This window comes from Salvelinus alpinus, chromosome 15 (genome assembly GCF_045679555.1).
Source record: "Salvelinus alpinus chromosome 15, SLU_Salpinus.1, whole genome shotgun sequence".
Lineage (NCBI taxonomy): Eukaryota > Metazoa > Chordata > Actinopteri > Salmoniformes > Salmonidae > Salvelinus > Salvelinus alpinus.
Window position 1 is genome coordinate 55,979,085 of NC_092100.1, and position 25,487 is coordinate 56,004,571.

The 25,487-nt window shown below is 43.5% G+C and overlaps 1 protein-coding gene across 2 annotated transcripts in view; it reads left to right on the top strand.

The window, feature by feature from the left end:
* The window catches only part of LOC139540390 (transmembrane and coiled-coil domain protein 3-like), a 49,320-nt gene that overhangs the window by 9,551 nt on the left and 14,282 nt on the right, over positions 1–25,487 (top strand). The window contains exons 1-2 of one of the 2 annotated variants that reach the window (XM_071344182.1): positions 18,299–18,382; positions 21,689–21,889. In XM_071344182.1, coding sequence (XP_071200283.1) covers positions 21,737–21,889 — 153 coding nt within the window. In that variant the 5' untranslated portion in view covers positions 18,299–18,382; positions 21,689–21,736. Of the gene's footprint in view, positions 1–18,298; positions 18,383–21,688; positions 21,890–25,487 lie in introns of those variants that run through there. The other variant, XM_071344181.1, reaches the window with a different exon arrangement.

Here is a 25,487-nt window from a genome sequence, read left to right on the forward strand (position 1 = left end):
CCAATGACCATCTGGATGATCCAGAGGAGGAATGGGAGAAGGTCATGTGGTCTGATGAGACAAAAATAGAGCTTTTTGGTCTAAACTCCACTCGCCGTGTTTGGAGGAAGAAGAAGGATGAGTACAACCCCAAGAACACCATCCCAACCGTGAAGCATGGAGGTGGAAACATCATTCTTTGGGGATGCCTTTCTGCAATGGGGACAGGACGACTGCACCGTATTGAGGGGAGGATGGATGGGGCCATGTATTGCGAGATCTTGGCCAACAACCTCCTTCCCTCAGTAAGAGCATTGAAGATGGGTCGTGGCTGGGTCTTCCAGCATGACAACGACCCAAAACACACAGCCAGGGCAACTAAGTAGTGGCTCCGTAAGAAGCATCTCAAGGTCCTGGAGTGGCCTAGCCAGTCTCCAGACCTGAACCCAATAGAAAATCTTTGGAGGGAGCTGAAAGTCCGTATTGCCCAGCGACAGCCCCGAAACCTGAAGGATCTGGAGAAGTTCTGTATGGAGGAGTGGGCCAAAATCCCTGCTGCAGTGTGTGCAAACCTGGTCAAGAACTACAGGAAACGTATGATCTCTGTAATTGCAAACAAAGGTTTCTGTACCAAATATTAAGTTCTGCTTTTCTGATGTATCAAATACTTATGTCATGCAATAAAATGCAAATTAATTACTTAAAAATCATACAATGTGATTTTCTGGATTTTTGTTTTAGATTCCGTCTCTCACAGTTGAAGTGTACCTATGATAAAAATTACAAACCTCTACATGCTTTGTAAGTAGGAAAACCTGCATAATCGGCAGTGTATCAAATACTTGTTCTCCCCACTGTATGTACATTTTGTGGAAGCTCTTCGTCCCGTGACAGGCCCTGTTGCCACATTTCTTGGAATAGACACTTGATCCCAATACAAATCTGATAGGATCAAATTTTCGTTCAGCAGAAGCACTCCTCGTTTTGCTCAGGAATTTAATCAAATCCGTCATTTCAAACACTAATTTGTCAGTGCCTGTTCTCCATGTAAATCCTAGTACTTTCAAAGGAGTTAGAATTTTCGCTCACATTTTTACCATGACTTTCTCCTTTGTCCATTCAGTGTGCAGCTTGTGTGAATTTGTTTGGCATTTGCATAGTTTCATGTTTGTGCTGTCCATGCTCTCTTTAGCCTTCATGGTTATATCAGAGGCTGTTTCTTTGTCCTCTGTTCCGCAGATGAGGTCGTCAACATGCAAGCATTCCATCAGTGAAGTTACCATGTCTGTATATACCCCCTCATACTTCTTCAGATTGTGGCTGCTAAAAGCAATGGGCTTGCAGGTGCTCTAAATGGAACTCTCGTCATTCCAAGAGAGTACATCTTGATTTCTTCACTTAACATGGGGGTTTCACTTGTCCATAAGAATCTTAATACGTATCTGTCCATTTCCTTTTGTGAGATTTGCAGAAATGCTTTCGTGATGTCTGCCATTAGCACTACTCTGTGCTGCCTGAAGTTAATTTAGGATACTCGACAGGTCAGGGTTTAGGTTTGGACCTGTTCGTAAGCAGTCATTTAACGAACGATGCTCATCAAATATCTTATTCCAAAATCATGGGCAGTTGGTCCCCCCTTTGCTGCTATAACAGCCTCCACTCTTCTGGGAAGGCTTTCCGCTAGATGTTGGAACATTGCTGCGGGGACTTGCTTCCATTCAGCCACGAACATTAGTGAGGTCGGGCACTGATGTTGGGCGATTAGGGCTGGCTCGCAGTCTGCATTCCAATTCATCCCAAATGTGTTTGTTGGGGTTGAGGTCAGGGCTTTGTGCTAACAGGTAGCATTCTCCTGGCATCCGCCAAACCTAGATTTGTTCGTCGGACTGGCAGATGGTGAAGCCTGATTCATCACTCCAGGCAATGCGTTTCCACTGCTCCTGAGTCCAATGGCGGTGAGCTTTACACCACTCCAGCAGATGCTTGGTATTGCGCATGGTGATCTTAGGCTTCTGTGCGGCTGCTCGGACATGGAAACCCATTTCATGAAGCTCCCGACGAACAGTTCTTATATACGTATGTTCGCTTTGTCATTATTGGGTTTTGTGTGTAGATTGAGGAAAAAATGTCATTGAATTCATTTTACAATAAGACTATAAAGTAACAAAATGTGGAAAAAGGGAAGGTGTCTGAATACATTCGGAATGCACGGTATATCCGTTTAATTTTCTTCAAAAAAGAGACACCAGCCTCATCTCCGAAGTGTTTACTAGATAGTTGACTAACCTTCCGGTTGAAAAGAATTGACTTACCCGTCAACTTTTCATTGCATAGCCCAGTGTGCCCTCCTGTGGACTCTTAAAAATGGTTCTTCACCTAAATCTTTTTCGGTGTTGTAACCAAATAATGTCTTTTTTTTTACTTTTTTTTTTACAAATTAAACTTATGTTTCGAGAAAGTAGATAATTTACATCAAATATAACTATAATTTCAGTGAAGTGCAGTGACATAAACAATGAAAACACTGTGGAGTTTGTTGCAGAGATGCACTTGGAAGGTAGAAATACACAAGATGGGTTGAATAAATATATTTTAGATGTAATATATTTTTTCAAATAAATAATTGCATATGAAAACAAACAAATCAAACAATCACATCTCGACTTCCGTCCCTATATTGTCACAGAAATCACAATAGAAATCCAGCTCCGCCGCTAACTCTGGATCCCACTGCACACACCTGCAGTGGAACCAGTGCTGGCAGAAATCACAGCACACCCATGGCATTTCAGACTCACACTCCTGTGGGGAGCTTGCAGGCAGTTCGTGCTCCCCACAGCAAGCACTGCAGGTGGCGTCTTTTTTAAAATTTGAAACCCCCCCAAAAACTATCAAATTCATTAACATGGTTTGCAAATGTAGAAGTACTATAGCAACAATAGTAATTGATACATCTGAGAGAGAGAAAAACAAACAGGTTATGAAGTACCTGAGGGTGGTGCCATGGGTGGCGTGACAGAGGGGCCGGTGGGGCGTTTCTTTCCCTTTTCTGTGCTGCAGTTGAGAGAAAAGGTAGTGTTAGACAGAGCATGGTTCATGAAAACCATTTTTAACTTTTGGAGGAAGCTGCAGAAGTTTTGGAGGAGGTGGACATGCCTTGTTGCTGGTGCTATGGACTGTAGATATGTAAAGAGGGAAAAGAAATACATAACAAAAGGTACCCATGGAGGTGGCTGTATTCAAATTGCTGGGGGCAGGTACACCAGTTCTTAGACCCAGTTGGGACCGAGACGGCATTAAACGGGACCCTTCAATAGCTGGGAAGAGGCCACACTTCTTAAACCCTTCCACCAAAGGAAATACTCTGGCAAATTGTGATTTGTTTACCATGTAGGAGTGGTCAAAATAGCTACAGTACCTTGGATAATTCAGCCTTTAAAGGGCCACGGTATGCAACGTCCAGCTACTGTAGGACATGGGTGCAGTGTGGTGGAAGACAACGAAGTATAACCCCTTCCCTTACTGTAGCCGCGAGCACCTCCGCGTCCAAGTGGCTCTTGTGCCCATCGAAGAGGGTACTCCTTCACTACCAGCTTAATAAAGTGCTGAAACCACTTCCTGAACAGGTCCCTGTCAATGTAGCCACTGTATGACCGTCCATACAAGGCTTGGGGGGTGCCTCCCAGTGTGTAGTGGCCGCCGGGCAAACATTTTGGGTAGATGATAAATGGGGGGCCGTCTTACCCAGCTGCATTGAAGCAGGCCAGTACTGTTATGTGCTCCTTGTTCCCCGGAGCCTGCTGGTACACTTGTTTTGCACCCCGAGGAGCCAGCAGTTTGTGCCTGCTATGGCCTCTACGAAACCCAGACTCATCGCAGTTTTAGATTTTTCTGGGTTTCTTCCTCAACCTACCCTCCTCCAAGTGCTTCTTATAAGAAGTGAAGAAGGTGTCCATTGTCGGACGGGTGGCTCCCCCTGTTCTGGGTGTCCGGCCTCATGCTCAGGTTCTTTTGCGTCCTGAACATTTCCCATCACCTCTTCCCCAGTGGTGGGATTGTCTCCCCTGAGTGCCGAAACCTAGAATAAAACAGAATATAAATTGTTGATCCAGGATTAAAATGTTTATTTTAGCATCACCATAAACATCCACAATTACATCACACGCATTGAGAACAGTCAGTCCAGCATTCTACATACATAAACACAGAGAACACCAAATACCTGCGTATTTTGTCGGCGTATTTCATCAGCCGCTGTCTGGTGAAGGGTAACCCATTGCTGGCGCAGTAGATACAGTACTGCATCCACTGTGACAACCATTGGTCACCCGGCCGCTCAGCCTGTCCGCCAGAGTCTGCCGAGGTACACTATGCACCTTGGTAGATAAGACAAGAAAACTGTTACTAACAGATGAAATTCACATACACGAATGTTACGCACGCCTCTTGGAGGACGTAACGCAACACTCTGCTACACTCAACTCCCCATGGAGTGAAAGAGCTATGTGATTGTAGGTGGGGTGTTGCGAACCCTCCTCCAAGAGGCGTGCGTAACATAATGGGGGCTCATCCGGGATAATTAAACCAACCAGACCACGCTGCTCTGAGCTCTCTGTGATTGGTGATTGAGGTGTGGTGGTTGATTGTGAGTTTGGGTGACTTGTTTAGTTTATGTGTGTTCAGTAGGCTGCTGTGTACAAAATGGCTGCCTCAGCCGTCTCCAAGTTTATTGAAGCGCCCTCTGTTGATCGGTTGGTGGGGTTGCTTAAAGTAGACCTTTGCGCCATAGCTGACCATTATGGACTCTTCGTCCCTGAGAAAGCCCTAAAGGCTGAGCTTTTGGTGCTAGTCAGGGAGGGTTTAGTGAGAAAATGAATTTTCTCATTGAAAGATGAGAGGGAGGCTTCAGGAGAGGAGACGGGTAGACCTTCCGATGCCAAGTCGGAGGACGGCGCGGAGGAAGGGGTTGCTCGTACCCCCTTTATATTGCCCCGATTCGACCCTGTATCTTCGGCTTCGGGTCGTTCAGACGGGACCGGTAGGCTAAAGGTGAGGCTGGCCCATTTGGAAATGGCACAAAAAGATAGTGTGTTAGACAGATGGAGTTTGATTGAGAAATTAGGAAAATGGAAATAGAAGCCGACAAGGAGGTTAGGATCCGACAACTGGAGCTAGACGCTGGCTACAGTGCGACTCCACAACCTGCTCATCATCAAGCCCAATTCGATGTAAGTAAAAAATATTGCGTTAGTCCCTCCTTTTCGGGAGTCGAAAGTTGATTCTTATTTCTCTGCGTTTGAACTTATGGCCGCTGCGCTGCATTGGCCACTCGAGATTTCGCCGCTCCTGTTGCAATGTAAATCTAACAATTGTTTACAGACAGATTATTTCACTTATAATTCACTGTATCACAATTCCAGAGGGTCAGAAGTTTACATACATTAAGTTGACTGTGCCTTTAAACAGCTTGGAATATTCCAGAAAATGATGTCATTGCTTTAGAAGCTTCTGATAGGCTAAATGACGTAATTTGAGTCAATTGGAGGCGTACCTGTGGGTGTATTTCAAGGCCTACCTTCAAACTCAGTGCCAAAAGAAATCAGCCAAGACTTCAGAATTTTTTTTGTGGACCTCCACAAGTCTGGTTCATCCTTAGGAGCAATTTCCAAACGCCTGAAGGTACCAGGTTCATCTGTGCAAACGCCATGGGACCACGCAGCCGTCATACTGCTTAGGAAGTAGACTCGTTCTGTCTCCTAGAGATGAACGTACTTTGATGCGAAAGGTGCAAATCAATCCCAGAACAACCGCAAAGGACCTTGTGAAGATGCTGGAGGAAACAGGTACAAAAGTATCTATATCCACAGTAAAACGAGTCCTATATCGACATAACCTGAAAGGCCCGCTCAGCAAGGAAGAGCCACTGCTCCAAAACCGCCATAAAAAAAGCCAGACTACGGTTTGCAGCAGCACATGGGAACAAAGATCGTTCCTTTTGGAGAAATGTCCTCTGGTCTGATGAAACAAAAATAGAACTGTTTGACCATAATGACCATCGTTATGTTTGGAGGAAAAAGGGGGAAGCTTGCAAGCCGAAGAACACCATCCCAACCATGAAGCACGGGGGTGGCAGCATCATGTTGTGGGGGTGCTTTGCTGCAGGATGGACTGGTGCACTTCCCAAAATAGATGGCATCATGAGGGAGGAAAATTATGTGGATATTTTGAAGCAACATCTCAAGACATTAGTCAGGAAGTTAAAGCTTGGTCGCAAATGGGTCTTCCAAATGGACAATGACCCCAAGCATACTTCCAAAGTTGTGGGAAAATGGCTTAAGGACAACAAAGTCAAGGTATTGGAGTGGCCATCGCAGAGCCCTGACCTCAATCCTATAGAACATTGTGGGCAGACCTGAAAAAGCATGTGCGAGCACGGAGGCCTACAAACTTGACTCACTTACACCAGCTCGGTCAGGAGGAATGGGCCAAAATTCACCCAACTTGTTGTGGGAAGCTTGTGGAAGGCTACCTGAAATGTTTGACCCAAGTTCAACAATTTAAAGGCAATACTACCAAATGCTAATTGAGTGTTTGTAAACTTCTGACCCACTGGGAATGTGATGAGAAAAAAAAAGCTTAAATAAATAATTCTCTCTATTATTTTGGCATGTCACATTCTTAAAATAAAGTGGTGATCCTAACTGACCTAAGACCGGGAATTTGTACTAGGATTAAATGTCAGGAATTGTGAAACTGAGTTTAAATGTTTTTGGCTCAGGTGTATGTAAACTTCCGACTTTAACTGTAGTTAAAACAACTGTGTTGTGGGCTTATGAGGTGGTGCCTGAAGCCTATAGGCAGCGCTTCAGGAACCACAAGAAATCCTCTCACCATACTTTTGTTGAGTTTGCAAGGGACAAATAGTCTCTGTTTAATCGCTGGTGTTCAGCCAGCAAAGCTAACACCATTGCTGATATTCAGGAGTTGATGCTGTTGGAGGATTTTAAAAGCAACCTGCCTGATGGAATTGTAGGACGTTTAAATGAACAGAAAGTGGCGACATTGGCCCAGGCAGCAGTGTTGGCAGATGAGTACGCTTTGACACACAATACTGTCTTTGGTGCGCCTCGTTTTGAGGGACGAACGATTACATCATCAGTGCTTTGTTCGGGTCGCTTTTACTCTGACGACCCTAAGCCTTTGCACGAAATCCGTGAATGTTTTTACTGTCACCAAAAGGGTCACGTGATTGCGGACGGCCCGGTTTTGAAAAATACATGATAAATACCGAAACAGTCCCTGTCACCTCCCCTAAATTAAAAAGCGCGGGTTTAGTCCAGTCTTTGGCTCGTCCGTTGGACCGAGTTATTGATTCAGCATTTGGGAAACCGGATTCTATCTGTGGTCCGTTTATCACTGCCGATAGAGTTTCCTTAACTGAAGAACAAGTTGATCAAAAGCCCATGCCAATCTTACAAGACACCGGGGCGGCGCAGTCAGTAATCGTTACTGATGCTTTACCCTGGTCCCTTGAAACGTATTGTGGCTCGCATGTCATATTACAGGGTATAGAGACAAAAAAACGTACCTGTACCATTACACTGGGTACACTTAGTGTCAGACTTGGTATCAGGACGTTTCCGTGTTGGTGTAGTGTCTACACTGCCAGTAAAAGGAGTCACATTGCTACTAGGGAATGATATCGCTGGTGGTAACGTCACTCCTGTGTTATAAGTAGTAGACAACCCGAGAAATCAAAACTGCAGATGATAAATTGGTTCAAGCATTTCCCCATGTTTTTCCTGCTTGTGTGTTAACAAGGGCACAATCTCGCAAGCTGGGAGATGTGGTGGATTTGTCTAGTTGCATTTTTGAGAATGTTGAGGTAGAAGACAATGCACCGAGTATTCCTTCTGCAAGGCCGACAGTTTTTACCCCTGTAAAAACTAAGGCAGGGGAAAGCGAAATCTTGCCCTAATCACATGGCATTCTTTTGTCTGTCACCCCCGAGAAGGTGATTGAATGTCAAAAGGGAGACACCAGTCTTCGCAAGTGTTTTGCTTCGGTAATTTTCACTGAGGAAGCTAAAACTATGGAAACCGCCTACTTTATGGAAGCAGGAGTTTTGATGCGTAAATGGCCAGCTCATAACACAGTTAGTGACTGGAGTGAAGTGTGTCAAGTGGTTGTTCCTAAACCGTTCCGACAGCAGGTGCTGTCACTCACCCACGACCAGGCGTGGTCCGGACATTTGGGGATCAAAAAGACTTATAACCGAGTCCTTCAACATTTTTTCTGACCAGGTTTGAAGTCTGACGTTGTCCAATTTTGTAAAACATGTCATGTATGTCAACTCACTGGGAAAGTGAATCAAACAGTTCCTCGCGCGCCGCTCTGCCTGATTCCTGTTGTGGGGGAACCGTTTGAACGAGTGATAATCGATTGTGTAGGTCCGTTGCTGAAAACCAGGTCAGGTAACCAGTTCTTACTAACAATAATGTGCAGTGCTACTCGACACCCAGAGGCTATCCCTCTCCGTACTATAACGGCTAAGACTGTGGTGAAGGCACTAGTGAAGTTCTTCTCTACGTTTGGACTCCCTAAAGTAATCCAAACTGATCAGGGAACCAACTTTATGTCAAAACAGTTCTCAAATGTGTTAAAGACACTGTGTATTTCCCATCAGGTCTCCAGTCCGTATCATCGTATCAAGTTTTGAAGGAGCATATCCTATCTCCTAAACCCAGTAGCGCCCCTAAAAATGTGTTGGATTACGTCAGTAAGATACGGGAGAGACTGCACGCCGCATGTGTGTTAGCCCAAAAGTCTGTCTCCTCGTCTCAAAAACCGCATGAAGTTACATTATGCGATAAAGACCCCAGATCGTAGGTGTTCTTCCCGTGTGTGTCATGTTAACATGCTGAAAGCATATTATGTGCGTGATTCTTCAGACAGCTCCTCAGGTAAGCCGGTCCAGCCCGCCGTCTCCAGTGTGGCTGCGGTGGTGCTGAAGCCTGGCTGGGACCTAGAGGAGGATAAGGAGGACGGGTTGGAGTTACGCCATACGTTACAGCAATGTAAAAGCTTATGTAATTCGCAGATGCTGAAAAAGTTTTTGGATAACGATCAAACTAATGATCTTATCCTATTGATAAATAGTTTTCTCAATGTGTTTCAGGATGTTCCGAGTCGCACGTCCATCTTGGAACATGACGTGGATGTGGGTAACGCTGCTCCTATACGTCAGCATCCGTACCGGGTTAACGCTAAGAAAAGGGAGGTAATGAAAAGTGAGGTAGCTTATTTATTACTGAATGACATGGTAAAACTCAATAACAGCTCCTGGAGTTTCCCGTGTATTCTCGTTCCTAAGCCTGACGGTACGTCCCGCTTATGTATGGACTATCGTCGCATAAATGCCGTTACAAAGTCTGATTATTTTCCTCTACCTCGCTTAGATGACTGCATTGATATAATTGGCTCTGCTGCTTACGTTAGTATGTTAGATTTGCTAAGAGGTTATTGGCAGGTGCCTCTGACCTCTCGAGCTTCTGACATCTCGGCTTTCGTTGTTCCTGATAACTTCGTACAATACACTGTGATGCCCTTTGGAATGTGTAATGCACCTGCTACCTTTCAGCTTCTAGCTAACATTGTGCTCGCGGTTGTGCCAAATTGCACTGTTTACCTTGACGATGTGGTGATTCATTCGTCTACCTGGTCTAATCTTGCCACCTTGAAAAGTGTTATTCAGCGGTTGGAGAATGCTTCTTTAACCCTCAATTTGGCCAAGTGCGAGTTTGGGAAGGCTACTGTGACTTACTTAGGGAAGCAGCTGGGACGAGGTCAAGTGCGCCCAGTAACTGGCAAAGTGGAAGCAATTGTTGCTTTTCCTGCTCCCACGACTCGCCGCCAGTTGCGCAGATTCCTGGGGATGGTAGGGTACTATCGTACGTTCTGTAAGAATGCTAGTAGCTCCCCTTACATCTCTGCTTAGTCCAAAAGTACCATTTAAGTGGTCCCAGGAATGTAACTATGCTTTTGAGTCCACCAAGCGCTGCTTTGTAGTGCCCCAGTGCTTGCCGCCACCAAATTTGACAAACCTTTTAAGTTGGAGGTAGACGCTAGTATAGTGGGGGTGGGTGCGGTTCTCTTGCAGGAAGATGAAGAGGGAGTGGATCGGCCCGTCAGTTTCTTCTCCCATAAGTTCAACTCGTTTCAGTCAAGGTACTCCACCATTGAACAAGATATACATTTACATTTACATTTAAGTCATTTAGCAGACGCTCTTATCCAGAGCGACTTACAAATTGGTGCATTCACCTTATGACATCCAGTGGAACAACCACTTTACAATAGTGCATCTAAATCTTTTAAGGGGGGGGGGGGGTCAGAAGGATTACTTTATCCTATCCTAGGTATTCCTTGTGGGCTTTATTGCTAGCTTTACAGTTTTTTGAGGTATATGTGGGCGCCAGTACCTTGCCTGTACTGGTCTTCACGGACCATAATCCTTTAGTGTTTTTAAAGCAAATGTGCAATCAGAACCGCCGCCTTATGCGGTGGGCTCTGATTGTACAAGGATACAATATACAGATTCACTATGTGAAGGGTTTGGCGAATGTGATCGCCGATGCTCTATCACGGGTTTAGTAACTGGGGATGCGTGTTTTTTGTTGTTTTGGGCGTGTTTTGGGGTGGGCGTGTTACGTTCCCCAGGTTCTGTGTTGTGGGTCTGTATGTGTGTATTTCAGGAAATAGCTTCCTGAATTCTAAGCAGCTGATTGGTCGGCCCCATCGATGATTGGAGCTCTGAACCCTCCCTCTCGTCAGGGGAAACAGCTGTGTCCCACAAAATGTGTATATATTACTTTTTTTCAAACTCTCATAACCTAACTTAACTTTCATAAATTGTAATGAAAATTGGTGGTCAGCTAGCTAGAAGGGTGTATTTTGACGCAAAACGTACCGTTATTTTCGAGTCCATTTAAATTTTGAGCTCCAGGTGATTTTGTCCTCCAACCGCTAGAGAGTGTCTGAAGTTACGACAACCACCAACACAAAACAATGCAAGTTCTTTTTAAAGATCTTTACTGTCGTTTTATTTTTTTACAATTTTAAATGGATGTCTAAGTCTTTTTGTAAATGATTGTAAAGCCCAGTACGATGTTGGGGGAAAATTTGCTTGGCCTATTTCATAATCTAAACCAGTTCTTTAAATGGCCAATACAAAAAGTGTTTTGTTTAGGCCTATATGCATGCCCTGATGCATTAATTGCTCAAATCTCTGACAACTATTGTTTTAAGTAAAAACCAATAAAACAATCGACAAAAATTTTGAACATTCTACACAACAAATCATTTTTGTTGTAATTTGTTATAGGCAGTTTTTAAGGACACGTAACTGTGGATCATTTGGCCAATATCGCTTGTTTATTGATGGCGCTGGCAGAGCCCAGTTAGAGGTTTCTTTCTTTTAGATCTGAACGGTTTCTCGGATCCGAACCAACACGGGTTTGTTTTCCACAGTCCTTTCCCGGAACAGGTCTGACTGTCCTCGGGTCAATTCGGAACGGGTCTCCGTTTTAAATATTTATTTATCTATGCAATGCGGGTCAGGTGGGGAAGCCACAGATCCATTTCTGAACGGATTCAACTTTTTGGACCCATGAAGACCTCTAGTCGGAACCCGGTGTAAGTCGGTGACGCCTCTCCACACGTCAAACCAATCAAATGCCTTGCTTGGGCAGAGCTCCAACGGTGCTCACCTGTTTAGTGCCGTAGGAACAACAGTGCTTGAGGACTAAAAATAACAACAAAACAAGCACGGGTGACAACACATTTTAGAATGTTTGCAGCATTTCTCTGTTATTTCGAGATGAGCTAGATGGTTCTTGAAATGTAACACCCAATCAAAATCTTGCCGCTGTGTGCGAGTGGACAATCCATTTTTGTACTACAACATTCTCCAGACTTCCAAGGGAGGCGTGGCAACGACGTGATTGTGGAAGTATGGCAAGACTAGTCTAGGCCTAGCCTATATTCTGACTCTTCATTTTCTGCTGTCTCAATGCAGCATTCCTGCACCTTTTTCCAACTTTTTTTTAAAGACGTGGAATTAGTATTTCACTCATATTCGAATTTGACATAGAGAGTTTGGAAACAGAGGATGATACACATTTAGAGTAGAGCGTTTAAACTTTGAAGTGGCACTCACCCCTTTTTAAAAAGTGTTTGACTTTAATTGAGTCTATTAGAGATAGCAGCGGCGTATTTAACTAGCCTAAATAAAATTCCACTCTGGGAAAAGGGCTTAAGTTATTCAGAATGAGTCTGTCATTAGATGTTAGGAAACTTCTACATTTCAACTGTCGTCTCCCTCTAATTGTGTGTTGCACAATGGTAAATAACTACACAAGTGCAGTTTTGCTCTTTTTATTTTGTGGTGTTAGTTATTCATGTTTGACCTCTACACTATACAAGGTGTTTTATAATGAGTATGGCACTGGAAAGGACAGCTGTGGGATGCAGATGAGGAAGAGTGGGAAAGAGAGGGGACGGGGGATAAAGGGTCACAGATACAGCACGGATGCAGTATGACTACATTTAGAAATGTTTTTTGTGAACGAGTTTTAGAAACTTTTGTTCACATAAAAAAACAGTGGGAGATTTTAATTTCCTTCTATTACATAATTTAACATCAACACATCAAGTATATGTTTTTGTTAAAAAAATTGTGGAAATTTTTGAAAGTAGTCCTTGTGCTTAGAGTTGGTTGTTTTTAAGTATGGTTTGTTTAACTTTGCAATCAATGTTTTTTGTTTGTCATATATTTTAAAGGGAAAAAATCTGTCTCGGCATCATTCCGTTGAAACCATGAAATTGCCCCTCTCTCGTTCCGCTGCTTGCTCGCTGCACCCTGTGCTGAGGAGGCTAGCCCATCTTTCTGTCTCCTCTCTCTTGTTCTGTCTTTCTCTCCCTCCCGCCAGCGGGATGGCTCTGTCTCTGGTGGGGGAGTGTGTGTGTGTCTGTTTCTCGCCTCTCTCCTTCTCTCGTCTTCCACTGAGACTAGCAGGATGGCTCTAGCGGCGATGGGAGTGTGGTGTGTCTGTCTCCATGAGGATCAGCACTGGCCAGCTGCCTGGAAGGAATACCAATAAAGCACCACAGGATCCTTCCTCTCTCTCACCCCTGTGTGTGTGTGTGTGTGTGTGTGTGTGTGTGTGTGTGTGTGTGTGTGTGTCTCTGAGAGATGCCAGCTTCGTGTGTGTGTGTTTTACTGAATCGTCCCGCTGAGGAGGAGCAATGGATTCACTTGTGCAGTGTCCCTAATTCTTCGCTGTCTAGACTACTCATCACAGTCAACGCCGAACCACACACTACTCAATATGTTACCACACCCCTAGTATATGGGTTATTCACACCATTTTTTTTTGCATTACTCAATATTTGTTCCGTAACTCAATATGTATTACGCCCTCTGCTCAATTGGCTGGTGTTTTTGCTTCAATCGACAGAGTCAAGAATTGTTATGCTGCTCAACTCAATAGCTTAGTCCTTAAAACACATGTTTTGAAGGTGTAGGGTTGGGAAAAGCATATGAATTATGAACTGCAAGTTTGAATTAAATTCAGACAGATTCTGTGCATCAAAACGAAGCAAATAGCCAATTGTGACAGCAGTATAACTGGCCCCTCTCAATGCTCCATTGTTGTGTGCATATGAGCGAAAGGTTTGTTATTGCATGAAATTGGATTATAACTCATATCATTGATCCAAGAAGGGATTCATTGTAGCACGAGATATTACAGTAATATCGTCTAGTGCTATACTGGCCCTGACCATAGCCGAACAAGTTGTCTGTCAATGGACTTGAGTTGTTGTTTTTCCCCAGACCTCAAAAGTGGTCCTTGATGTGGTTAAAGCATTGTTGTGGACTTAAAACATCCAGTTTTGTTGTTTTTCTATTCGAGTTAAAATGACACAAAAACACACACGGACACACTCGCTACAATCTTCAGTTCAGTGTGTCGGTCAAGACGAGTGCTAGGAAGGTTGTGTTGTGCTGGTTTTGGTCTGATTGACGCAGTCTTGATTGCAATCACCGGATTACAATCATCGCTCACATTCTCCTGACCTCAGTGCACCCTGTCTGGCCTCAGTGCACCCTGTCTGCACATAGGCTTGTCTATCAGGTTTCAGGAAAGACCCAAATGCAGACTGTGTTGAAGTAACAATGTTTATTACAGCAACAGGGGCAGGCGGACGACAGGTCAAGGCAGGCAGGGGTCGATAATTCAGAGTAGTGGGCAACGGTACAGGACGGCAGGCAGGGTCAGGGGCAGGCAGAGAGGTCAGGCAGACAGGCTCAGAGTCAGGACAGGCAAGGGTCAAAAACAAGGAGGGCAAGAAACAGAGAGACTGGGGAAAAGCAGGAGCTGAGACAAAACGTTGGTTGACTTGACGAACTGGCAACACACAGAGAACACGGGTATAAGTACCCAGGGGATAATGGGGGAAATGGGTGACTCCTGACGGGGGGTGGAGACCAGCACAAGGACAGGTGAAACAGATCAGGATGTGACATCTCTACTACTGACTGATACACTGAACTGAAGATTGTAGCGAGTGTGTATCTGTGTGTTTTTGTGTGTGTTTGTGCGTGTGTGTGTTCTGTTCAGGCAGGTTGATGTAACCTTACCTGAAACTAAGAAACCTCACCTTCGTTGAACTGTGTGTGATTCAATGTGAATCACTATAATTGACTGGTAAACACTGTGTGAAGCAGGGCCTCTTGTGCTAGAGAAGAGACTGTTAGCTAGTGGACAGAAGAGCAGGCAGATACTCCTTTACAGCTGAGGCAGGCTCCCTCCCCTGAAAGTCCTCAATCTTGGTAACGATACCAGTATCACGATACCATGATACTCGCTTTTCCATGGCAAAGAAGAAAACACGAAGCAGACTTACCTCTATGGTCCTTTAAAACCGTGCTGTATGTAAGATATTGTGTGATATAGCTTGGGGGAAAAAACAAATGTGACACGTGACAGAAGGCTGTGTGTTTGCAACATTATACTGTTTTTTTCTCAAGTAAATAAGTCTGCTTCATGTTTTGTTTCCTTGCCACAATATATCCAAGTATCGCGATACTGGTATTGTGATAACCCTATTGGTTAGAGTAGGGCCATGCATGGCCGGCCCCAGGCAATTCCCCCCCCCCTGTTTCAGCCATGATGTAAACACAAATGTCGGAGTCTTTTTAGACCAAGCACAGGTTTAAATCCCTCCAGTGCAAATGGCCCACAAGACTCTGGACCCAGTGAGGCCCCTACATCGCTCGCCCATCGCTGTCTCCTACATTAGTAGAATCCTCTCTCTTCTCAGTTTTTCTTCTATAAGTCCTCACCCAGGGAACTCCACTCGCCTCCCCAACTTCCCTCCTCTCCAATAGTATAACTCTGCGCAGCCTTAGGAAAAAGCTTAAGTGAAAACGAGAGTAGCTCCAAGGCAGATTGGGAGTACAGTCAGTGCACTTTCTTATTAGCTTTAATTCATTTCTAAGAGTCTCTCATCCAAAGAGACGTACAGATTGAGAAGCAGTTTGAGAGTCACTTGTGTAGAAACGCGAGATGAACGGCAGTGTAAGTTATAGCGCGACAGGGAGCAGGTGTGCAGTAAATGTGAATGTAGCCTACTAGTTTTGTTTTTCTGATGAGTACTATTCTTTCCAAGTTCACCAACTCATGTCGGGTTTTGCCCCAGCTGCAAGCCAAGAGTCATCAATATAGAAGTCATCCGAGCACCAAACCTCTCCCTTCATTTATTTATATTTCTACGTTCCACATCATGGCACCGTTCAGTACTATAACTGCAATGCAGCTTCACGCTTCAATCTAAACCAGAAATAGCCTAAACGGGTTGTCCTCAAACCGAAGGCATAGAATCAAAGAGCTGTTGCCTCAAGCATTTTCCAGTGGTTCCAGAGCCAGACTAACATGCCATGCATTCTGGGTAACTCTGGGGCAGAAACAGACAGGTCTTTGTGTCTGACCCTGAACTTAAAAACACCACTGGTAATCGGACCAGACACACACACTCACACACTTCTCTGCACTTTCTCATCAAAGAGGACATGTAACCGGCTTCTCTCTCGGACTCTGACAGAGTGTACCATTTTGAGTTTCCGAAGGATTAAAATACAGCGTTGTATTTGGGCACCATCTTAGATTGAGTCAGGACAGAGGATCCATATGCATTAGCTGGGCCATTGGACCACAGTCCTGGGCAGAGGCTGGAGGCTGGACAATGAGTTGTTCTCTGCAAAGAATGAGGCCTCTGTTTAGGGAAGCTTGACACGCAGTGAGAGGGAGAGAGGCTGGAGAAAGAGAGGGAGGCAGAGATGTGGTTGTGAAGAGAGTGTTCTGTTCGGTCTCTTGTTCTACAGTATTTATACATACACAGGAGCCACATGCTACGATAGAATGGCAGATAAAGCACGAGTAGATGAGCATACGTAAGAACTAAAAGCTGCAGGTAGTAGTTCTCACAGTGTATCTGTAAAACCATAATGGTTCAACCCACATCCTACCAAGATCTGTGCAGACCTACGTTATAGTCTTCATGATGTTCATAGCATCACGCGCTTTCTCGCTGTATCACACAGAAACCCAGTGTGTGGCGTCAGGCAGGAGAGGCATCAGGTGACGCAATCTGAGAAAGATGGCATCCTAGCAGTTCCTCGTAGGCTACTTTATCCGTTTGTCTCCCAAATTCATGATAGTTTGAACTACCACCAAGCTATTTGCACTAATTGATTAACTTCCAGTTGTAGCCAACAAAAACGCAACCTTCCCCGTTACGCACGTGCCCCAGAAACGCTCGATAGGGCCCGCAGCGTGGAATCGTGCGAGAAAGAGACTTTATCCAATTCTTTCGAAGCTGTATTGGAGAAACACTTCGCACGAGCCTCAATGCCCGCCTGGGACTAGCTGAAATCTGGCCTGAACGAATACAAGAAAGACATCAAAGAGCTGTGCGATGACTGTGCTTCTTTGTCCAAGCTCGTGGGAAAATCTGAGGCCACTATTACCAAACGCAGAGAATCACTTGAACCCCTAGAACCCAAGCTTGAACTTCTAGAATCCAATCTTTTCGAGATGGAAGATTGAGCAAGGAGAGAACCTTCTTTTAATCAATCTAGAAGAAGGAATTGAAAAGAACAATGCTATATCCTACTTCACAGAGTATATCCCCAAATTGTTCCCACTGCTCTCTGGTTCTCCCATAGAACTTACAGTATGTGCTGTATGCGCTTTGCCCCTGACTTCAGTGCGCAAACCAGGAGCAGACATCAGCCCTGCTACCCGCCGATGAACAAGGCACGGGAGGCCGGCTACCAAGCCTTCCTCCTCTACCCAGCAACCATCAAGTTGACTCGGGCAACAGAGCAGCTAACCTTCCAGGACATTACCAAGGCTGAACGCTTCATTGCATCCTGGGATTCTACTTTAATCACCTGCAACCGAGCATGGAAAGCCATATACCAAAACGGACAACGGGGATAAGACCTGAAATGGGCTAATAAAACTGTACCATTAATTCTGACTGTTGCAGTAGAAAGTGTTTTCCTTCAATCGGCTTACTTATTCTAATATTGTTCGCAAGCTATACCGAATAGCATGTCATTGTTTTCATGGCTCCGATGTTTGCTTATAGCGTGATTACGCACCAGGCCCTCCTATTGGTTCAATCCGCAACCAATAGCATTGTTTTTTTGTTGTTGTGTTGTTTTACTTACTAATTTGCGTCAGTTTCTATTTTGAAAAATCTCATTAGTGTTGTTAGTGTAGGCTTCGCCTACACCAGCGTTTCCCAAACTCGGTCCTCGGGATCCCAAGAGGTGCACGTTTTGGTTTTTACCCAAACACTACACAGCTGATTCAAATGATCAAAGATTATTTGAATAAGCTGTGTAGTGCTAGGGCAAAAAACAAAATGTGTTTGGGAAACCCTGGCCTACACTAACACAGACTAAGCCACCATCATTTTCTTTAGAGTAGGCCTACTTATACAGAAATAGTTTGCCTTAATTGACCAATTAAAGTCTTGAATAACTTGATCTATTTGTTTTGCTTAATCATTTACAGTACACTATATAGGTATAAGCTAAGTTCTTTCTTTTCCTTTTTTGTTTCTCTTTTCTACGTATTTTTCTATCGTCAGGCCTGTTATTATTATACTTTTGGGGGGGGACTATTATCAATATTCAAATTTTTTCACTCTTATTTTAAGCTTGGTTCTCTTTTTTTCAGGATTGGTGGGGGATGAGCTTGCGTCCGCACTCCCAGTGGACCGGGTTGTAGATCCATTTTGTGTCCGGCTCGATCACTTGGGATTTTCTTGGGTAGGGTTACTGGGAATATGTGTCTGTCTTTGTATGTCTTAGGGAATGGGTCAGGACCTTGCTATAGTCTAAATACAGTCAGTAAAATCATTTGGAGGTTATTTCTTATAGATGTCCATTCACCTGCAATAAAAACATTTAACCTGAAAAATGACTCATCTCAATATGCTTGCTTTTAACGCACACAGGCTCAATACTTCACACAAAAGGACGAGCTGTCTATATTTGTCCTGTCTGAAAAATGTTGATATAGCTCTCAGACAAGAGATACATATCCTACTGAAAGATGTTCACAGGGTCAACAACAAACACTTTAAAGTATTTACATTTTCTTCATTCAGAAAAAAAGCAAGGGGCACAATGATAATTGGGAAGCGGATTGGTGATTGTGATTGTGGAGGCCAGGTCAGCTGATGCAGCACTCCATCACTCTCCTTGGTTAAATAGCCCTTACACAGCCTGGAGTTGTGTTGGGTCATTGTCCAGTTGAAAACAAATGATAGTCCCACTAAGCGCAAACCAGATGGGATGGCGTATCGTTGCAGAATGCTGTGGTAGCCATGCTGGTTAAGTGCGCCTTGAATTCTAAATAAATCACTGACAGTTTCACCAGCAAAGCACTACTGTACGTAGATGGTGTCTGACATTGTGGACAGTTGTAGCTTACGTGCGTTCCAAGACTTAAAAAATAAATACGATCGGCCTGGTTCCTCATTTTTCTTTCATTTGCACTTTGTTCGGCTCTACGTGCTTATGGAGAAGCCCGGGGTTCAAATCTAGTATCTCACACTATACACAAAATACTGGCAGCAAAGGTAAGTAAGGGCATAGTCTCCAAATTAAATATTTATATATTCCTACTCAAACCAACATTACCAATCTGTTCAACATGGAACAAAGATATACCAGCAGTGGATATTAACTGCAGTACCTTCTGGTCCAGTATCACATTTTCATCAAGAAACCCAAATTACCCACTTTAATTTTGCCCATGACTTCTGCGACTCCCAAAAACTTTCCAGTTGAACATATGTCTGTATGCTCTGCCCCCAGAGTACTCTTGGCACATGTATTCATATGGTCTGGAAGTGCCCAGAGGTTTTCTCCTTGAGGCATTCTGTGGCTTCATCACGATCAGGCATTTTGTCTAAACCCATCGCATGTCTGCCTAATGTGCTTCTGCTTAATGATGACTCGTCACTGAACTTAACATGCAGGCAGAGAAAGAGTTGGCTTGCCGGCCCAACAGCAGCCGAGAGAATGGTTGCCTTACGATGGCAAGCTCCACACACACCGTCACATCAGAAATCTATTTATTTATGGACATAGCTCAACTTGAACTCTCAATCTCTCGATTGCATGTTGCAAAATCAGAGAATATTAACATATGGACTACAACACTTGGCAGTATGAAATCATTACTTTAAGATATGTGCTTAAGTAAGCAGGTACTGTGGGTGGGGGGGGGGGATAAATGTGTATTTGTGTCATGTCCGTTGGTTTGTGTTTTTTGTTGTCTTGTCACCAAAAAAAAGTTATAAAAACTTGATCACAAAAAAGAGAAGCCTAGTGTGACAAGTTGAGTGTAGCCGAGGGTAAGATAGTAAGTTAGTGAGAGACAAAGTGACAAATGTTGCCGTTTCAAAAACCAAGCAGGAGTAGGCTTCTGTTGTGTTCTTGCGAAACACATCTAACCCGTGTGGGAGTATAAATGATGTATGAAGACAAAGATGAGGTTGTCAGCAACTTTGGTGCTATAACCAAGAGCTTGACACACAGTTTTACAAAATACCAAAATACGGATACTGACAGTGATGGGAATGAAAAGAGGAAGCGCTGTGTGTGTGTGTGTGTGTGTGTGTGTGTGTGTGTGTGTGTGTGTGTGTGTGTGTGTGTGTGTGTGTGTGTGTGTGTGTGTGTGTGTGTGTGTGTGTGTGTGTGTGATAAAGGATTAGGCTACAGCATTCTGAAGTAGTTTTATGTATTTCTTTTGTCTTTCCTTGTATGCTTCAGTAATTATATAAATTGATAGTTTAAGCCTTTTTGTCTCACATGGCTTTGATATTCAGTCAGTAAATAAATGGTTAACACTATGACTTCGGAAGTGTGAGTTATTCTCTTTTCTCGTAATGATGAACTTCTCACACACTTAATATTCTCACACAAGGTTTTGCCAAGATGGTTCACTTCAACTCTGCGAGGGACATGATACTGTAGTTTAGTGAAAGCCATATGAACAAGAGACTGAAAAAACTGGCAACAACAAAAACCCTGACCCCAATGGTTGTTTCCAGTCAGTTGTGGTGTAGATTCTAGTCCCTACCATAGCCCAACAGCCTGGTAGGTAAATATCTGATTAGTGCCACTATTACTAGTCTTACAGGGTCAGTGTGATAACAATGTGCTGATTCCATAGGAAAATAATAACACTGTATCAATACCGACAGATGGAAGATTGGTTCCTCCATCTTTGTGGGGACCTAAAATCCCCCAAAGTCCCCACAAGGATAGTAAAACAAGGAAAATTAACCCATGTGGGGACATTTCCCACGTGCCAACGATGACAACGACTTTTTTAGGGTTAGGGTTACAATTAGGGTAAGGGGTTAGTGGTTAGGTTTAGGAGTTAGGTTTAGGGTTATAGGTTAAGGTTAGGGTTAAAGTAAAGGTTAGGGTTATGAAAAATAGGATTTTGAATAGAAATCTATTTTAGCTGCCTATGGGGATAGAAGAACAAGGTGTGTGTGTGTGTGTGTGTGTGTGTAAAACCCTTATTTGGCACCTGTTATATTTTGGGACCCAGATTCTAATTTGTTTGCGCTGTAGCGTCCAACAAATATGACGGCCATATTGTGTGTTATGATTATGAGAAATGCAGCGTGTACATCTAGGTCAAAGGTAATGACCGAGCAACACACACATACACACAATACAGCACCAGAAAAATAGGTATTTGGAACACATATTTGAAATAGCCTCTGTGTCAATATAGATAAGGTTGAGCTTTCCAGTGGCATTTGGAAAATGTCTCATGTCAGTTAGGGGATTGAATGTTACATTGTAATATTGTCTGAGATTGTTGCCAGCCCTCTGCAGCTCTCTGTGGATAAGTTTATAAACCCTTATGTAAAGTATACTTATGTACCTTATCTAAAGTGTTACCAAACACTTCCATTGTGTGGTGGGGCTGGGTACTGGGACAGGAAAAAATAACAACTTCAATTGTCTCTATATAATGGATAAATAAAGATGAATTGTATAGCATTGTGTCTGTCTGACTGAAGGTTCTGTGGTTGTCTCTGGCAGGCGGAATGGAGCAGTGGCGAAGGGAACTCCCGGAACATTCCGGAGTCGATGCATCACGGCAGCTCGGAGAACAACCTGGATCTGGACCTTAGCGGCATCCCAGACTCCCAGCGCTACCTCGACTCCTCCCACCGCAGCCTAGACTCCTCCTACCGCTCCCTGCCCCCTGGACTCAACAGCTTGCAGCAGAAGATCCTCAGGGTTAGTTGTTTAATGGTTATAAAGATCTCATAGAGTTTAGAGTGGTGGGCCAGCAACAAGAGGGAGGGATGCTGGTTCAAATCCAAAGGCCGATTGGAAAATCTTGTGGAGAGTGGGCCGCAAGAGGGTTCCTGGCATAAGTATCCTAGATGCAATCGCTTGCCATTATACCCTGCCATTATACAACGTGTTTGTGTGCCTAGCAGGTTTGGGTTAAAATGTAAAAAAAAAAAAACATTCTGTGGACTGTAAGGAACATGGTAAAGAACAAGAAGGCCCGTTTATGCTCTCAATTAATGCTTTATTGACAACGTTTCGATCCAAAACAAATTTTCATCAGGTTTAAAGATATACTTCTCCTTAATGCAACCTCTGTGTCAGATTTCAAAAAAGCTTTACGGAAAAGCACACCATGCAATAATCTGAGTACAGCGCTCAGGCACCAAAACAAGCCATACAGATATACCCGCCATGTTGTGGAGTCAAAAGAGTCAGAAATAGCATTATAAATATTCACTTACCTTTGATGATCTTCATCAGAATGCACTCCCAGGAATCCCAGTTCCACAATAAATGTTTGTTTTGTTCGATAAAGTCCATCATTTATGTCCAAATACCTCCTTTTTGTTCGCGCATTTAGTTCACAAATCCAAATTCATGAGGCGCAGGCACACTTAGTCCAGACGAAAAGTTAAAGTTATATTACAGTTCGTAGAAACATGTCAAACGATGTATAGAATCCATCTTTAGGATGTTTTTAACATAAATCTTCAATAATGTTTTAACCAGACAATTCCTTTGTCTTTAGAAAGGAAAAGGAACGCAGCTAGCTCTCACGTGCGCGCGTCTGACTGAGCTCATGTCATTCTGCCAGACACCTGATTGAATCAGCTCTTATTCTCTCCCCTTTCACAGTAGAAGCATCAAACAAGGTTCTAAAGACTGTTGACATCTAGTGGAAGCCTTAGGAAGTGCAATCGGACCAAATTTCCACTGTATATTGGATAGGCAAAGACTTTAAAACCTACAAACCTCAGATTTCCCACTTCCTGGTTGGATTTTTTCTCAGGTTTTTGCCTGCCATATGAGTTCTGTTATACTCACAGACATCATTCAAACAGTTTTAGAAACAACAGAGTGTTTTCTATCCACATCTACTAATAATATGCATATCCTAGCATCTGGGCTTGAGTAGCAGGTAGTTTACTCTGGGCACGCTTTTCATCCGGACGTGAAAATACTGCCCCCTACCCCAAAGAAGTTAAGGCGTCCGCATGCTTCCCAGCCGAAACAGTTCGGAAGAGTTTGTGTATATATTATGACAACATTTTGTGACGTTTTTCTTCGTTTTAGACTTCTTCAGTAAGTGTTTTTTTGGCTGTTCGGGCACACCATTTTTTTTCTCAGAGCAAGCCTAAGTCGGTAGCTGAGGTCTACGACCCTTCGTCGATGATTGGTCAACAGTAGGGATTCTTCAATAAAGTCTTTGTTGTCATTCAATGAGAGACGACTCGTTTTCATGCACATTTTTTCATTGAGAAATACTGCACAAAACATCTATATAACTAACCCAAATAGACCACAGCCTGGCACTGCTCCCGCTCCAAATTTGCTCCATTAATTAAAATCACAATTTAATTAACACCCATCTATTTTTGTGACTACCTGGACCTACAATTTTTTTAAGGTATTGAAACCATTGGTTTGAATGAAAAGTATATTATTTCAATTATTTCAAGGCTATAGCCTGCAAAGTACATTGTGAAAGATTTGCGAGTGTGACACAATAGGCTGGTAGGGACATAGCTCAACATTTAAACAACATTTCGTTGTATTAAATCATTATAAATTGCACATACTTATAATTCAATTGTGACTTACTTATAATTAAATACGAATTAAAATGAAAAATGATTTACAGTTGAAGTCGGAAGTTTACATACACCTTAGCCAAATACATTTGAACTCAGTTTTTCACAATTCCTGACATTTCATCCTGGTAAAAATCCCCTGCCTTAGGTCAGTTAGGATCACCACTTTATTTTAAGAATGTGAAATGTCAGAATAATAGAAAAGATAATTATTTATTTCAGCTTTTATTTCTTTCATCACAATTCCTGTTGGTCAGGTTTTTAGGCAAAATACCCCAATCAAAACGGAACGCTCCTTGAACGTGGGAATACGCCAGGCCTATTGGGCCAAAACCAATGATGGCCTATTGTGTAGATAATAGAACGAAAATGAATGAAACGTTTAAGAGATCTGATTTTTTGTTTATAAATACTTTGCTACAATGACAGACTTAGTTATCTACTCATCTCGTTCCTTTCTTTTAGCATGTGCGCGTAGTAAGTACACCGTCATACTTTTGGGACACTGCATCACCACACTCACTCTCTTTGCTCTTGGTCCTCATCTTTGTAAGTCACCTTGATTTAGCACCTGTGTGTTTTTACCAGTTTCTTCATGAAAATATTTAGCAAACTCCATGACAGTAGCTAAAGCATGCCTGCTGGGGCTGGCATACCCTGAGCTTGTGAAGTGAGCACTACTGGAGCGAAGTTGGAGCGGGCGGGAAGGCCGACGCTCCAGTCTTTGGGAATGTCGCTCAACGCTCCAGTCAAATTGGGCACGCTCCGCTCACATACACTGAATGGGAGTAAATGAGTCATAGTGGACAGAACAAGCAAGAGGTGGGCAGAGCCAAGCACGAGCTAGCCAGAGCCTATTGGCTCGTTCTAGCATGTATTTGCATATTTCCGTTAGCGAAGTCCTACTCTGAAGTGTGTAACGGATGTGAAATGGCTAGCTAGTTAGCGGTGGTGCGCGCTAATAGCGTTTCAATCGGTTACGTCATTCGCTTTGAGACCTTGAAGTAGTGGTTCCCCTTGCTCTGCAAGGGCCGCGGCTTTTGTGGAGCGATGGGTAACGATGCTTCGTGGGTGACTGTTGTTGATGTGTGCAGAGGGTCCCTGGTTCGCGCCCGGGTCGGGGCGAGGGGACGCCATAAAGTTAAACTGTTACAAGTGCACATGTGCAATATCTGAATTATCCTTTGCACTTCTTCTAAACAACACACTTTTTTGAAACACACTCTGTTCATAACAGGTTCTATTTTTGAAAACATAGAACTGTATGGAGATCAAATGTTTCACCGGATGCAGAACACAGGAGTAAAATCAGGACTCTTGATCAGAAAAAGCCTGTGGTTGCGCATTTCATGGAGGCTCGTCACATCAGCTCTCTGAGATACATTGGTATCGAACATGTTAAGGCTCCTAGGAGGGGGGAGATACTGATAATTTATCACTGAATAAATAATTGTATTGGACTCACAATTGATCCAACATGTCTCCTAAAGGTCTGAACCAAGAGTTTGATGTCAGACCATTTCTTACATGAATATGTTACGTTGATTTATAAAAATAAAAATAAAAAACGGAAATATTACATTTACATAATTATTCAGACCCTTTACTCAGAACATTGTTGAAGCACCTTTAGTAGCGATTACAGCCTTCAGTCTTTTTGGGTATGACGCTACAACCTTGGCACACCTGTATTTGGGAGTTCCTCCCATTCTTCTCTGTAGATCCTC